Source organism: Plecotus auritus, assembly GCF_963455305.1.
Source record: "Plecotus auritus genome assembly, chromosome: 7".
Lineage (NCBI taxonomy): Eukaryota > Metazoa > Chordata > Mammalia > Chiroptera > Vespertilionidae > Plecotus > Plecotus auritus.
In genome coordinates, this window is record NC_137774.1 from 69407705 (window position 1) to 69421957 (window position 14253).

A 14253-nucleotide genomic window follows, 5' to 3' on the forward strand; every position below is an offset into this window, starting at 1 on the left:
ATGGGGGAGCCAACCCAGCCTGAGGGGTAAACCACCGGTTGTGCTCTCTGTATAGGGTGGCACCTGGACCCCAGGCCAGGGAGTGGACAGGGCAAATGACCACAGCAGGGAGATGGGGTACTGCCACCCTCCTCACTGTTGGGCTTAGCTCCACACCTCAGCCTGCTGTATCTCGCCCTCTGACTGCTGGGGCTTCTGCTTCCAGGCACTCCTTGCTCCCTTTCTCTTCCCCACCCTCCCCCTTCCCAACACCCCTGGCCCCCTCCTTGTCTCTCTGCCACTTGGGTTGGGCCTGTGTGCCCCCACTACCCTCTATCCCGGCCCCTCTCTCAGGCTGTCTCTCTTCCCACCCATTGGCCAAGGCAGCCTTCCCAGGGCGGGCGGTTATGTGTTCTCACTTGTGAGGCATCCCTGTCAGAAGCACTTAGTGTACAAATTAGCCTCTGCCTCCCGCCTCCCTCTACACAGCTCTGGGCGCTGGACTGACAAGGCTGAGGCTCCCGGCCTTCTCCCGCCTGCCCCAGGGCTGGGGCGCCAAGCCCATGTGCACCCCTGGCCACCCACCCACAACCCAGTAGGAGGGTGGCCCCCAGCTGCCAGGGCTTCTCTCAAGGACCCAACCTGATCTGGATGGGACCACAAAGGGTGGGACATGCAGGGATAGATTGGGAGCAGCACCTGGATCCACCCCCTGTGTCAGGTCCCTGTTGAGAGCCATGAGGGACAGACTGGAGCCATGCAGAGGCTCTGCAGCCCCCACCCGCTGGCCAGCCTGCCACTCAGGCAGGAAAAATGGGCTGTGACAGGCCCAGGAAGGCCAGGCCCCGGGGGCCCGAGGAGCAACGCACACAGCTCCTCTTCCAACATATGGTTGCTGTCGGCCTGGGGCGCTGCTTGGCCGGTGCTGGCTGAAACTGGGTGGGGGCTCAGGGGGCCCAAGCCACTCAATCCCAGCCACCTGGCCAGGCTGCTCCCTCAATGATCCAAAGGCTCCTGCGCCAGTTCGTGTGCCTCCCACAATGGGGAGCTCACTCCCACTGCAGCCCCTCCATCACAGCAGTCTGAGGCACACCAAGCCTCCACACCTCACGCCAGTGTGGCTGGGGACCTGATGCTTCTAGGGGTAGAGCACATGGGGAGGGCAGCTAGTTGGATGGCCCGGCACATTTGAAGTAGGCACGGGACAGTCTGCTGGCCCAGGGAAGCAGATGCAGAGGCCTGCTAGGGTCCCCAGTATCAGAAGCCTCCCCGCTGGGCCCCTTTCCTTCAGGGTGGGCCAGCTCTGGCAGCCCCTTACAGATTCCCCGGGGAACTCCCAGCCCTCTGTGTCATTGCAGTGGAGTCGTGAACACTTGCTGGGATCCCTATCCACACAGTCACCCAGCCCCACACAGTCACACTGGCTGTGCCCCTCCCCTCCACCCTGCTGTGGGCCCCCAGTGCCCTTGGGAGCAGTGACCTCAGGTATGACCACCTTACAGCCAAGCCCAGGGCCCACCCCTCTCAGCCTTGGCTCCCTGAGGCCACCTCAAGTGGGCAAGGTGGAAGGAGTGCCAAGGATAATCCATGCTCTGGGCCCCAGGGGCTTGTGAACACCAAGGCTGCCATATGTCCCAGGGCTCATAAGCGAGTGGGCGAGCGAGCCATGGCCATCACCCTGCATGGTGCTGACCCCTCTCAGGGTCTATCCGACCCTGCCTGGGGGTTCCCGCTGCCCCCATGCCTCATTCCTCTATCCACTGGGCAGGCTAACTCAGTCCTACCCCTGCCCTAGCAAAAGCTGTGTGTGTACCCTGAGGGGATGAGACAGGCCTACTGAGCACCGTGCCACCGCCCCCTGCCTTCCCTGGACCCCCTGCCATTCTACCCCTACACCCCACCCCCAGACACACATACAGGCAGTAATGGAGGTGACAGGCGGGGGGCTGTGGGCAAGTGGGGCAGAGGTTAATGGTCAAGATGAGCTCTGACTGAGGGCAGAGGAAGGGGCTATGGGTCCCCACACCACCCTGTTCCAGGACCTGCTGAGGAGAGAAGGCTGCTCCCCAGGACCTGGTGCCAGAAGAACCCAGAGACTAAGTAAGTCTCCACCACCCATTCTGCAAGTGAGGGGGCCGAAGCAAGGGTTTCAGGACTCAGGGCAACATGGGGACCAAGCCCCATGCCAAGGGGGTGCCTGTCACTGCCTCAGGAGACAGCCTCCCTGGGCCCAAGTTTATCCCAATATGTGGGGTGAGTCCCATTGGGCAGGTTATCACCCACCCCCACACCCCACTTGGGTGGAAAGTGGGACAGGCCCCAGGCACAATGTGTACCAGCTGTGAGGGAGCAGATGTGCCTGGAGAGCCTCAAGCAGAAAGCACAAGGGTGTGGGGGGCTGGCACTGCTGTCCTGGCCTCGCCCGGTCTCGGGTGGTGGGTACGGTCATCTGTGCACCTGATGGACTGGCCTGACACATGCACAGGCCCCTGGGCTGCAGCTGCAACCGAGCTCCCAGGACCTCCCACCACCACCCCAGAAAGCTTGGGGCCCACTTTTGCCCTTGCACAGACTCCTCCTGGAAGCCCGGAAACATACCCAGGTCACGCCCCTTGGGTGCTGAGTTCCTCTGGAGGTGCCGCCATCTCTTCTCTCACCCAAATTTCTGGGGGGTAAACAGCCACAATGGCAGCCACCATGGCTGGTGCTGAACTCACTTTCCGAGGCCACCTCCTCCTTTTCCCAGAACCCAGTCCTAGTCTCGTCCCGGAGGGGGGGAGGGTGTCCTTGGTCACCTGACTTCACTGGCCTGTTGGTTCTGTGTGCTTCCAGCAAACTTTCTAATCCAATACCTTTCCCTCCCCTGGATGATGGCAACAGTCTCTAACCAGCCCACCCCCTGTGGTGGCAGCTGTGGCCTCTCAAAGGGGTCAGCCAGTGAGGGGCAGGGAAGCACAAAGCTGTTTCTGGGACCACGTGGCCAAGATCTGGGATCCCCACTCACTGTCTCAAGGTGACCTGCGCCCACTGCCCTCTCTGGGCAGTGCCTGTGATGAGGGGCCTGGGCCTGGCTGGGCACGTCCAGGGTTGGGTTTGTGTGCAAAGGAGCAGGCCTCTTGGCCCCCACTCTCCACAGGACTGCTGGCGTGACGGCTGCTCAAGCTGTCTCTCGGCCCGGGGCTGCCTGCACGGTCAGCTGGTCAGCCGGGCCAGGCCAGGCCGGCAGAGGGGAAAGCTGGCATGCTGTGCCACCCACAGCAGCCCTTCCTGCTCCATGGACTTGATGGGGAGAAATGGAGCATCCCAAGTTGCATCAGGGAAGGTGGCACTGGAGCAGAAGGGAGACCGAACTGCACGCTCACCCTCACATCAGTGTCTTCACACTGGCTGCCCCCAGAACCTCGGGACCCTGTTCCTTATGAACACGTGTTGGTTGAACAAGGACACCTGTGCCAATAACTGGGCCATGGCCTGTCACCCTCCTGCACAAATTGGGAAACTGAGGCCTGGCTCACAGGGTCCAAGACATGCTAAACTCTGGATCCAGTTCTCTCCAGTTCTCTTTTCCCCATTCAAGATGGGACACCCAGAGACCCCTAGAGGGTACTCCTTCCTTCCCCTACGTACTCCTGTCCCCCAAACTGAGCTGGGGATACTCCAGGAAACCTATAGCTGAGCCTACAGGGAGAGCCAAGTGAACTCTCATGAGGCCCTCTGTGCCTCCATGGAGCCAGCCTGGAGCAGCACTCACCCCTTTGGCTGCAGATCCCATACACAGCTTGAATGGCACCATCACACATCTCCGGGTTAAGGTACTTTCTCCTGAATGAGGCAGATTTGCTGGGAGAAACATGGCCTGGCTCTGTCCTGGCATGTCTGTGTCTATGTCCAGATGGAACTGGCTGGCCAGATGAATTTCCATGAGGACCCAGCTGAGAAGCAGTGGGACCCCAGACTTAAAATTTGATATCTTGGGAAATAATGTAGAAGCTGGTATACCCTGGGTGGGGCTGGGAGCAGCTCCGGCCATGGGGACATTAGCGGGGATCATGGCGGGTCTGTGGATATACAAGCCTCTCTCTGGCCTCCCCCTTCCCCTCCCCAGGCCCTCCAGCAGTGAAGAGGCATGCAGACAGAAGGTGGAGGGCCTGGCTATACAATCTTCTTGGGGCACCTGCCAGGGGAGTGAGGAGTCTGGGCTGGGACTGGAGGAGGTGGCATTGCTTTCAGGAAGTGAGGAGTGAATGTATGGGTCAGTGGGAAGGGCAAGGGTTTGGGGGTGCAGATCCATTCAGCCTCCTGTTTGGAGAAGAGGACACAGCACTGGAGGCATGGCTTGGCCAGGCAGAGCTGGCCAGAAAAGGATTCTTGTTCCACTGTGCCCTCACTGGGCTATGCCACTCAGCTCTGTGCTCCAGCCCTCCTAGGTCTAGGCTCTGTCCCCTCCTGGGCTGGGCCTGTCCCCTCCTGGGCTGGGCTACAGCCCCCTCCTCCCCCCGGGCCTCCTCCCAAGGCTGGCTCTGTTCCCCACAGCACCTCCTGTCCTGGGGCTTGGCCCCTAGGCCCTGGCTCAGGCAGGCAGCTGTCAGGGGCCAGAGCCCTGCCCTGACGGATGAGTGCTGACGGCCCCTCTCCAGGTGCCCTCGGCCGCTGACACCCCATCACACCGCTGCGGGGACCCCGAGAGACCTGGCCGCCTCTGCGCGCACCCCCGCGGCAGCCTGCAGGCGACGGGGGGCGGGGACGGTGCCAGGCGCCCCGCATTCGTCTGTACACCTGCGCCTCCGCTCCTGGCTCCTCCGCGACGCTGCCCATCCCTGGTGGTGCCACCGGTGTCACTGGCCACCGCTCTATCCAGGAGTTACCGGCGCTGCGGAGAGAGCTGGTCAGGTCCTGGACGCGCCAGGCTGGTGAGTGCGCGCGAGGGCGTAACTGTGCGCGGGAGGAGGAGAGACGGGGGCTGGGGGAGAGCGGGTCACCTGGGGTGGCCAAGGGGAGATCGCAACCTGCAGTCGCTCTTCCCTTCCCCCGCTAGTCCGTGTTGGAGGTCGCAGCGCCCCCCGGAGCCCAGCGCGGCGGCGCACGCGCGGCCGCTCCTGCCGCCAACTTCAGTGGGTGCGAGTCGGCGTCGGGGGTACTCGGTTGGTGGTGGAGGCTTCGGGGACTCGCTGCCAAGTGAGTGACTGCAGACCGCGCGCGGTGGTGGTGGTGGTGGTGGTGGTGGTGGTGGTGGTGGTGGTGGTGGTGGTGGTGGTGGTGGGAGGGGGGGCGGGGCGCTCCTAGCATCGGGCCTCAGTTTCCCCCGCGGGAGTCCGTGTCGCTACCCCGAGAGCCTGAGCCGGTTTCGCGTGGGATGGGGAGAAAAGGGTACCGAGTGGGGAAGGAGCGAGAAGTTTCTGCCTGATCCTGGGGCGACGTGCAGACTTCACGGGGCGCCGCGGGCTCTGTTCCGGCCAGGGCGCAGGTAGGGTGAGCGCGAGCTTCAGCGCAGCTGGCCAAGTTCAGGGGCCGCGTGGGGCCGGGCTGGGCACGAGGGCAACGTGGAGGTGGGTGGGGGGGCGGTGGGACTTCGGGAGTATCCCAGACACTACTTTCCCCACTTCCCAGCGTCCAGGCTCCGTGCACCGGGATCAACTGAGCGAAGCAGCCCCATCCCTTTAGGAGGGCGCCCTCCAGGGTGAGGCTGGGGAGGGCAGGGGGAGGGAGTTGGGGGTCTTAAGGAGTAGCCTGCTCACCCCCTCTGCCCTACACCTTGTGGGGTGCTCCGGAGTCCCAAAGGGGCCGGCGGGATGGGTGAGCTGTAATCCCTTGGTGGCTAGTGGCTGCTCCAGGAGCTGCGTGTCCCTTCTCCCCTCCTGGGGTGGGGCCTCCTGCTCCTGGCCTGCCCCCAGTTCTCCCCCAGACAAGGAAAGGTTAGTGGGATCCGGGTGTCTGGGTTGGCACAATGTGGGTGCAGGCCCCTCTGGAAGCATGCACCCAGTCACGGGTTGGGACACGTGTGCAAATGAATGTGCCTTTGGATGTATGTGGGTACGTGCTGGTTTCTGGGGGTGTCTCATGCTTGTGCACAAGTATGCCAGGTGGGTGTCAGGCATCCTCTGGATCCCTGTGCAGTCAGCAGCTGCTGAGATGGTTCCTGGACAAGCCCCCCACTTGCTCCTCCTGAGTCCTGGGGCCCAGGAGGATACCCCCACCCCACCCCCACCCCTGAGTCCAGGGACTGGGCTGGGAGGTGAGGTGGGCGGTGGCACCAGGCAGCACAGCTGTGTGGCTCCCAGGGCTGGGTGATCGATGGCCCCAGCACAGCCGTCTCTGTCTCCCCAGCATACATGCCCATTTGTCATCTGTATCTTGGGGGGCTGGGGGCTGGGGCCTGCCTCTACACCCACCACTAAGTCCAGGGAGCCCTTTCCTGGTCCCAGCCCCCTCCTCCCAATCCCTCACCCCTTTTGGAGCCCCATCCCCTCCCAGATGTAGACATCCACAAACTGCTCTGCTAATCTCTGCTTACCCTGCCTTCCACGTCCCAGCTTTGCCCGTGCTAACCCCTCTCAAAGGCCTCTTCGCGTGGACAGCCTTCTCTGCCTCTCTGGCTGTCCCCATAATGGGGGTGCCCACCCAGTGTTGGAGAGCAGCAGACATGACTGCTTGCCATGTGCAGAGCCCGAAGGCCGGCAGGGAGAACAACCTGCTCTCTGTGGCTGCCCGGCTGCCCCAGCCCCCTGCTTAACCCACTGGCCATCCCTGAGCCCTGGGAGCAGGATGAGTGTGTCCGTCCACATCCATGAGAGTGTCTGTGACCATGTGTGTAGTGTGTATGTATGTGTGGGCACATTGCACCTGAATGTGTCTGAGTGTCTGCTCACACCCCGCCTGCACTGTGAGTGCATTCATATGCAGTTACCATGTCCACAATGAGTGTGGTGTGAGTTTTGTGTGTGCTTGTGCCTGGACCCCATGAATTTTGGAGGTCCACTCTCTTCCCACTCAGCCCAGCGGTGCAGAGGTTGTCCCTCCAGGCACTGAGTGAGAGCTCGACTAGAGCCTCATACGTGAGTGTGTGCACACTCTCTTTGTGCCCCACACAGGCACACACCGGGGTTGTGGACGGCCCAGGTGGTGGCCCAGATGGAGTGCAGAACGGCTCTGAGTGAACATGCAGGGCATGGGAAGAGGAAGAGGTCTTGGCTGAGCTCAGCAACTGCAGGCTCGGCTGCTGACCTGCCCGAAGCCACCCAGATGGAGCCAGGCTGAGCAGGTGGCTGTGCTGTGGGGCCATGCTGTGACATCCACGCCCCCCAGCCTGGCTTACCCCCGTGAGGCTGACCCCCTCAGAAAGCTCGTGTACCCAGTAGGAGCACACACTCATGCGTGTGCACATAGAGGCTCAGAGCCTTCTGCCGGCTTCTCATCTCAGTGGCTTTTATCTCAGCTTCCTGGCACAAGCAGGGGGTCTTTGGAGGGGAGTAAGACAAGGAAGAGCTGATGTCCCCCAGGACCAGGCCTGGTCATACTTAGCTCCTTCCAGTCACTCACCAATGCCCGTTGGGTAAACAGAAACAGGTCTGGATGGAATCACCCCAGAACTGGGCCTGCTGGGGGCTAGCTGGGCCTGAGGCAGAGATAAAATACCAGATATCTAGTTAAACTTAAATTTCAGGTAAACAACAAATACTTTTTATAGTATGTTCCAAATATTGGCTAGATTTTAAAAAGTATTTGTCATTTATTTGAGTCAGATGTAACTGAGCATCCTGCATTTCTTTTTGTTTTTTGTTTTGTATTGTTTTGTTAATCTACACCCAAGGATATTTTTTCCCATAGATATTTTAGAGAGAGTGGAAGGGAGGGAGGAAGGAGGTAGAGAGAGAGAGTGAAACATCGATGTAAGAGATACACATCGATTGGTTGCCTCCCACACCCGCCCCGACCGGGCAGAGATGGAACCTGCAACCCAGGTAGGTGCTCTTGACCAGGAATCGAACCCGAGACCCTTCTGTGTGGGCCGACGCTCTAGCCACTGAGCCCCACTGGCCAGGGCTGGACATCCTGCATTTTTATCATCTACACCTGGTGGCTCTAGAAGTGTGGGTGGAGAGGGACTGAAGGGTGAGGTGGGGAGAGTGTTCTAGGTCTGAACTACATGTGGAAAGGCAGGGAAGCCCAGGCTCAGGGAGGAGGCAATGCCATACCCGGCTTCTACCCCTGGAGCTCTGGGAGCCGACAGAGGCACTGACCAAGGCCCCCTTGTCTGCAGGTGGCCATGGTGCCGTGGCCGATCCACTAGCAGGCTGCCATGTCCCGAGAGGTGGCAAGCTCATGCCGCCTGGGCTCTGGGGCACGGGCACGGGCACGGAAGCCCAAGAAGCCACACTACATCCCGCGGCCCTGGGGTAAGCCCTACAATTACAAGTGCTTCCAGTGCCCGTTCACCTGCCTGGAGAAGTCACACCTTTACAACCACATGAAGTACAGCCTCTGCAAGGACTCCCTCTCGCTGCTGCTTGACTCCCCCGACTGGGCATGCCGCCGTGCCCCTGCCACACCCCGGCCCCTGGAGCCCGCTACAGACTGCCCCTCTGACCCCACGGAACCGGGAAGGCGACCCCGAGGAGCTCGGCTCCCAGATGCTCCCGCCACGCCCGACCTTGTTGTCACTGACCTTCTCTCCCTGCACCGCTGTGTAGGGGGCCCCAAGCCAGAGGCTGAGGGGTCCTCAGGGACACCACCCCCTGCAGCCAAGGATGCCCAGAAGGGTGTGGGCCTTGGAGGGCTGCTGGCCGAGTCATGGAAGCCAGGCCTGGGCAGGGGCCTCGGGAGCATGGCTGTGGTAGACTCAGCTGCAGTGGGCCCTGAGAGCAGCGTCCCCTGCTACCCTCCGCCCACCTCCAGCGAGTTCCCTGAGGCCCAGAGCCTCCAGCTGTCCCTGCTGGGAGTCAACTACCCTCTTGGCCCCAGCCTCTTTTCCTACCTGGGGCCCTCCCTGGCCACGGCAGCCCATATGCCCTTCCTGGGCTCAGCCAGCCCCCTGCTTCCCCCAGCCTCTGCCTTCCCTGCCCTGCAGCCCCTAGAGCGCCCCAGCCCTATCCCCCACCTATACTACCCTCTGCTCCTGGAGCACAGCCTGGGGCTGCAGGCAGGTAAGGCTGCTGCCCTTGCCAAGGCTCCTGCTCCTCCCAAAGGACCCCCTGGGACTCTGGCCCCTGGGCTGTTAAAAGTGCCAGTACCTGGGCTGGGTGGGCCCTGGCCCTGTGGTGCCCCCAGGGACCCAGGGCAGGAGGGAGGGCTGGAGCTGGCTGCCCAGAGTGACCCCAAGAGGAAGCTGCCCCCGGGAAGCAGGCTGGAGCCCCCGAAGGCTCCCTCCAGCTTGGCCAACTTTGGTTCCCAGAGCAGGTAGGTGTCAGGGTTTCCCAGTCATGTTGGGGGGTGGGTTGAGGTTGGGGGAGGAGGGCTGGGCCTCTGTTCTGACTTAGTGTCCAGGAATATGTGCTTCAGGCCACAGAGAGGATACTGAGACCAGAGAGCCAGTCTGTCCTTCTGGGGTCCTGGGTCTCTAGGCCAGGGAGACAGACTGCACAGGGGGCATGAGAGAGAGTGGGGCAGAGGCTGGGGGGACAAAGGGGCAGCACAGCCTTCTAACCAGCTCCTACTCCCTAGCCTGCGGAATGGCCCCTCCATGATTCTCTGGCCTGAGGACAAGGAGCCAGGCGACCCGGAGATCCTGGGCCCTGTTTCCCCGCTGCCCCAGCAGCCACCGGGCCTGGTGCTGGGGGGCCCTGGGCATGTGTGTGAGGACCTGACCCGGGCTCTCGGCGACTATGCTAGGGTGGAGCAGCGCCTGGGGCAGTTGGCACCTGCCAGGGGCCTGGCCCCACGGCCTCTGCGGGAGCAACTGGGCAAGATCCGCAGGGAGCTGCTCACCATCCACCAGGTGCTAGAGCAGGCTGTGCGGCCCCCAGACATGCCACTCGACCTCTCGGTGAAACGGACGCCCTCCAAGGTGCCCGAGGTGTCCTCAGGGTCCTGGGGGCAACCAGAGCTGGGTTCTGTATTGGCCCAGGGAACCCCTGAGCCACCCAGGATGCTGGGCCCCACAGTGGCTGAGCCTTTCTCTGGCCATACCACCAAGTGTGAGGCTGACTCCAGTGTCCCTCCCCCGGGGCTCTCCATCCCAGCCCCAGATGACCCTGTCATTCCTGGCAGTAGCTGGGGCTCCCGTGGCAGGGCTGGGGGCTCCTGGCCTCCCGAGGCTGTCTCTGGCCTGCAGAGCTCCCCAGGGGCCGAGGTCTGACCACAGCTCCGTAACAGACAGAGGCCCTTCCCCAATCCCATGCACACCACCTGGACCCCTGCCTACCTCAGCCCCAGGGGCTGAGACCTGGAGCCTGCCCAGCATGCCCATGAACAGACCCCACCCACCACGGCCGTGGCCTGTCTCTGGGGCCACACAGGGACAGCAGAGAGTCACGGCTTTTTTATTGATCACAGCTGTGGACATTAAAATAGAAACCACCTTCACACACCCTGTCTGAGCCTCCTCTTTCCCTTGCTGCTCCACTGTCACCATCGGAACACCTTCCCCCTGTGCAACTGTACCAGCCATGGGCATCTGGGTAGGCAGTGTCCTGGGCCGCCCTGCCGGGTATCCACCTTCAGATCCTAACCTGCCTCCTGTAGACTGGGCCCTCCCTGGAGGGGCAGAGTCTGGGGATAGAGTGGGGGGCTTTCCATCGGAAGAGGCAGAGCAAGGAGAAGCAGGTGCGCGGGTCAGACCAGTGTATCAGCACATAGGTGGTGGGCAGGGCCTCCAGGCATGCCTCCAGCCCCTGTGTTTGGCAGGGCAGCCCTAATGTCAGATCCATGCTGGAGGCTGCTCCCACTGCAGTTAAAAGGTGCTCCCCACGTTCTGTGGCCCAGGGCTGCTTGCCCAGCATGGCCTCCACTGGGCCCCTGCCAGCCCCTGCAGTCATTATAGGCATCGGGTGGCCTTCACAGCTCGCTGCCTTCCTCCCAGTACGACCAGGCTAGACTTGGCCTTCCCCACAGGCTGGGGTGGGGGCAGGGAGGGAGGGGTTCCTAGGGGACCCTTGGACCCAGCTAATCACTTCTCTCCCTGGGAATTGGCCCACTCAGGAATCGCCCCAGGGAAGGCAGTTCCTGCCTGCGCCTGGCTTCCCCAAGCTGGACCAGCCGGGCTGGGGCCAGTCGGAGCAGGACCTGTGGCTGCCCCATTAACTGTACCGGGCAGCAGATAGCATCGGCCGCCCTCCCCACCAAGGGGCGTTAAGAGCCAGTGTCCAGAGGGGTGTGTAGGCCAGCCAGGCGGGGAGAGCTGTGAGTTGCAGACAGAGGCTGACCCTCCACCTTCCAGGGGCTTCCCAGAGGAGCTGCAGGGGACTGTGGGCTGAGTTAGGAAGTGTCCAGAGAACCCCCAGGTCCTGAGCCTTGGGCCTCCCATCGGCACCTGTAGATGTCGTGTCTGCTGCTTCCTGATTTCTCATCACCCACAGGGCAAACAGCCTGGCCTTGTTGGGGGAGATCACCCAGCTTCACCGGTGCAGAAATGGAAACAGAGAGACAGGACCCAACCTGCCCATTCTAGTGGTAGGGGGACAAGATGGACCCCTGGAAGTCCTCCACCTGGCCCCTGGTCCTGCTGGGGGTCGGGGGGTGGGACCGCTTTATCTGCAGATATTTGCTCAGAGCCTTCTAAAGAGTGAGCCCATGCCTGACATCGTAGAAGGGTGTGGGGTGTGGACGGTTGTGGGCCCTCCCTGGGGAGGGGTTGGTTGCATTAACCACGAGTGGCATCCAGCCAAGCAGGGGCAGTGGGAAGAATAGCCCAGAGGCCAGGGCAAAGGCCCCAAGGCAGGAATGTGGCAGCACTGGGAGTCCCTGGGGTTTAGCAGTGGAAGTGGAGTGTCAGGACTCCATAGGGCCCAGTGGCTTCTCCTGCCCCTTCCTCCTTGCCTATGTCAAGGTGGCCCCTTCCACTCCCTCAGGCTCTAGTTTCCAACTACAGAGGCTGCTGCTGGAGCAGGGTCCAAAGTCTGGCCCTGGGCAGAAGACCCTTCCCGCTGGCCTCCCTGGGTAAGGCAGGTGGGGAGGCGTAGAACAGGACCCTGGCCTCATCCCTCGGCTGTTGGAAGTCTCCAGGGACTGTGTGGTATGAATGGGCAGGGACTTGGGCTGTCCCCAAGAAGGGTCACTTTCCTTGCCTAAAGGAAGGAACTGTTTCATGGGCAAGTGAGTTTGAGAAACACTCCTCATCTGTCACCCTCACCCCCATCTTGGGACATCTCAATGCCCGCAAGCTCATTCAGGTCTCAGAGCAAAGCCCACAGCAACCTTCATGGTCCATGTCTCCCAGAACTGTATTCCAGGCATCATGCTGGGAAAATAGGACCTAGAGACATCTGGCTGCTGGGTTTGCAGGCTGAACCAGGCTCAGGACATGGTGGAACTGAGTTTGAATCCAGCTCCCACACCTCCATCCCCACCTTCACTCCTCAGTTGCCTCATCTGGAAAAACAGAACACTAGCACTGCCTGGAAGGGCACGGGGGAACTGAGGCAGCTGCTGCTCGGCACACCGCGGGGCATGCTTTCTCTAGCAGCCCCAAACTTGGCCCAACCATAGTAACTCGCTGGCACACCCACCTTCTGGTTTTCTGCTCTTTCCTTCTGGGCTTCCCCACCAGGTGGCCAGCTGCCCCCGAGGCCCTTCACTCACTCTGGACCTTCCTGGAGACTCGACTCATTCCTGGCTGCTCAGGCAGATCCCGGTGCCTGCAGGGCTGAAGGGGGGCCCAGGGTCTGCACTGCTCCCTGGGTGGCCTGCTCTTCCTGAAAGCTGGAGCTGCTCCCTGCATCTACGTGCTGGACCTTAAGGGACTCTCTGTCTGCCACCTGTCCTGCCCGGTGCCAGGGTTCAGGGACTTCGTGCCAGAGGATGTGGCTGTGACAGCTGCTGTGCTCATGGTGGTCAGTGAACTTGTCCACAGGGCTGTCCACGCACCCCAGCACACTTCCCAAGTGCCCGAGGAACTGGGTGATGGTGGGCACTTCCTGGCTCCTCGGGGGCTGGCTATGGATGCCCTTGTCTGCTTTCTGGAGCTGTACAAAGCTTCACAGTGGGACCCACTTTGGAGCTGCTGGTCCCAGCCTCCAGGCTGGGACTGGAGGGGCCCTGGTGGGTGGGCCTGGGGTCTACAGGGGCTTTGTTGTGAGTGAGAAGTTTGGGGATGCTTAGCTATTCCGAAGTGCCTGCGAGCTTGTTGGGTGTGTCCACTGATCTGGAGGGTAATGTTATTGTGGCAGACAAGCAGCAGTGTCAGGTTGACCCTTTCCCTTGGGCTAGGACACCCAACTGCATGGTGTTTGAGGGGCTGGGGAAGCCCTTGGGCATGGTCTCTGGGCCCCAGAGCCAGCTCATGGTGATGGACGCAGGGGACAGCTACATGTAACACTCGTAGCTGGCCTGACCAGGTGGGCTTAGATGGCAGCAGCCCCCTCACTGTGCATGGGTCCAGCCCTCAGGCCTCCAGACCACCATGAGTGGTAGAGTCCTCCAGGGCCACCAGCCACATCTTCCTGATCCTGCACATTTGCTGAGCACCTAGTGGGCCAGGCCCTGGGCTGGCCTCCTGTCTTCTCTTAGAGAGAATTCAGACTTTGTCAGCAGCCACAAATCAACGGCCTCCCAGCCTCCAAAGTTGGGTTCTCTCCATGCCCCAGTTCACTGTGCCCCAGAGCTCACCACTCCCATGTCCACTTAGGCCCTGGCCCTCTGGCTCGGGGCCCACGAGGCCTGAGCTTTGGGGCCAGCAGCTGAAGCCTGGAGATCTTTAGCGTGTTGGACAAGCTGCCAGCACTTATTCAGGCAGGATCTTCCACCCAATGCCCCAGTCCCGGTCTCCTAATCAGTCACAGGCAGGCAGGGAGGGTGCGGCTAGATGTCCTGGACAGGGGTGCGGCTCCTCATAATCCCCATCCTCAGAGACGCCCCAGGTTCCGAGCCTCCTGCAGCCTCTCTTGGCCCAGCTGAGGTAAGGGGAGGCTGAGGAGGGGCTACCCTGGGTGTCACATGGCTGGATTGGGAGCCTTCATGGCCCTGGCCACTTCTCCCAAGTGAGACTCTCACAGGCTGTCTGATCATTCATTTTCTCCTCTGTAAACCAGGACCAAACAGCTCCAAGTTCCTGGGTGGAGGTGCTGGGAAGGTTCCAGGCAGTGGTCAAATCTAGGAGAGCCTTCCTATGAAGACAGATTCCTG

The 14253-nt window shown here is 61.6% G+C and overlaps 1 protein-coding gene across 1 annotated transcript; it reads left to right on the forward strand.

Moving 5' to 3' along the window:
• The first annotated feature begins 4807 nt into the window (after nucleotides 1-4807).
• On the forward strand, nucleotides 4808-10499 carry PRR35 (proline rich 35). The gene is made up of 4 exons (XM_080682506.1): nucleotides 4808-4889; nucleotides 5015-5154; nucleotides 8237-9372; nucleotides 9637-10499. Exons 3-4 carry the CDS (start codon nucleotides 8276-8278, stop codon nucleotides 10268-10270), a joined length of 1731 nt encoding a protein of 576 aa, XP_080538632.1. The 5' UTR covers nucleotides 4808-4889; nucleotides 5015-5154; nucleotides 8237-8275; the 3' UTR covers nucleotides 10271-10499.
• The last annotated feature ends 3754 nt before the right edge of the window (nucleotides 10500-14253 follow it).